This window comes from Aplysia californica, unplaced genomic scaffold (genome assembly GCF_000002075.1).
Source record: "Aplysia californica isolate F4 #8 unplaced genomic scaffold, AplCal3.0 scaffold01025, whole genome shotgun sequence".
Taxonomy (NCBI): Eukaryota; Metazoa; Mollusca; class Gastropoda; order Aplysiida; family Aplysiidae; genus Aplysia; species Aplysia californica.
The window spans coordinates 11,035-12,775 of NW_004798295.1; the positions used below are offsets into that span (position 1 = coordinate 11,035).

At 47.0% G+C, this 1,741-nt stretch overlaps 1 protein-coding gene across 1 annotated transcript in view; it reads right to left on the reverse strand.

Moving 5' to 3' along the window:
- Nucleotides 1–1,741, reverse strand: part of LOC101863394 (gamma-tubulin complex component 3 homolog) — a gene marked incomplete in the record, with an annotated part of 32,929 nt that overhangs the window by 9,366 nt on the left and 21,822 nt on the right. The window contains 1 exon segment of the mRNA XM_013089721.2: nt 1,410–1,612. Coding sequence (XP_012945175.1) covers nt 1,410–1,612 — 203 coding nt within the window.

Below are 1,741 nucleotides of genomic sequence, written 5' to 3' on the forward strand. Positions count from 1 at the left end.
GGGAATAAAAGAGAGAGTGGAGGGAGGGATAGAGGGAGGAGAAAAAAAAAAGATTAAAAGAGTAAGGGAGAGTGACAAAGAGAGAGGGAGAAGGGCTAAAACATGAACATACTGACAAGATCTGTCGCTATCTAAGGCCATGTACCTCCGTGAAGTGAGGAAACTTGAGTTAAAATGTCTTTCCCAAGGACACAATGTCGGGCCTGAGGCTCGAACTCCCGAACCCGCAGCCTCACAATTATGAGTCGAGTAGCCTAACCACTAGACCACCGATGCTCATATACGGAGTACTACATTAACATTGAGGTGCACACACATGCATACACACACATACATACACAAACACACACGATTACGAGTCCGGTAGCCTAACTACTACATGACACTATGACTACTCACTCTAACAGATCCATGAGATGTCGGATGAAATCTCCCTGCCCAAGAAGCAAGTAGCGCCTCATTGCCTGAGGAAGAAAAATAAAAGTATAGATCTGGTATAAACCGGATAGCTTGAATTCGTCGGGACCGGCCTCGGTAGTTCGGGGGGGGGGGCGTAGTTCAAGGGATATCTTACAAAGATAAAAAAGAAAAAAAAAATGGGGGGGAGGGATGTTAGAGTTTAAAAACCGGGACTGCAGGCACAGGTCGACGGAAGCGTAATTTCGGGAGCGAACGACGAGCCTGCTCCCGCCAGCTGTTGCCGAGGGATGTCAGTCTACCAACCGACAAACCAAGACGACAGCTGCAGAACGCGTCGACCCATCTGGAACACCAGGACCTCAACATCTGCTGGGACATTTCAGTAACCCACTTTCAGCACTTTTTAAGGACCCCGGACGAGTGTTGAGTTCCTGCGTGCTGTCGGCATCGCTGACCGTTTATGAAGCCACAGCGCCAGAAGAGAGAGAGAAAGAGAAAAGTGTAATTTCGAGTCTTCTGTATTCGACCTAGACGTGTTATTCTGTAGTACTAAACAAGACATTCACACGACAAGAAATAATAGTACAGAAAATGAACAAGGGGAAGGTCATATAGGTGCGTGGGACACATTAAACATTTCCAGTCTGTAGGAAAATTTGAATTTTGCTCGGGTGGCGGCTGAAGCCTACTCTTATCGACATGAAGGGTGTGACAGCTACCTATGGCCTCACATTATAAAAAAATTTAATACATGAAGAGAGACAACAACACAACTGCTCTCCTTGCCTGCCTGCCGGTACCTGACCTTTATTTACTTTTGATCACACTGAAATCCCGTGTGCATATTGATAACGAGGCCAAGAGAAGGGGAAACAACTGTGACAACAAAGAACTGTCCTTTCAACACTCACAACACAGTTCATTCCCATTTTCACATCAGACACAAACATTACAAAGGGATTAAACAGACTTTGCCATATTTCTCTTACCGTTCTGATGGGCCCGTCCACGCGATACTCCAGACTGAACACGTCCCAGCCCGTATCCCCTGGCGACACGTCCAGCAGACGTACGTCGAGGCGCCGCAGTATGTCCGCGTCGTCAAACTGAGCGTTGGTCGCCCGAATGGCCGTCTCGAGTATGCCCGTCAGGTTGTGCAGATACAAGTTGCTGGCTGGTTTGGCCAGGTCCTCTCTAGTGTGGGAAGAAAGGGCGAAAAATTGAGTTATAATATATTTCCCTCTGGTTTTCATTTGTTAGTTTGTTGGTTGGAGTCGGTGTTTCAGGGCATTATCAACTCAGTTTTGGTCAGTCTGGTTTT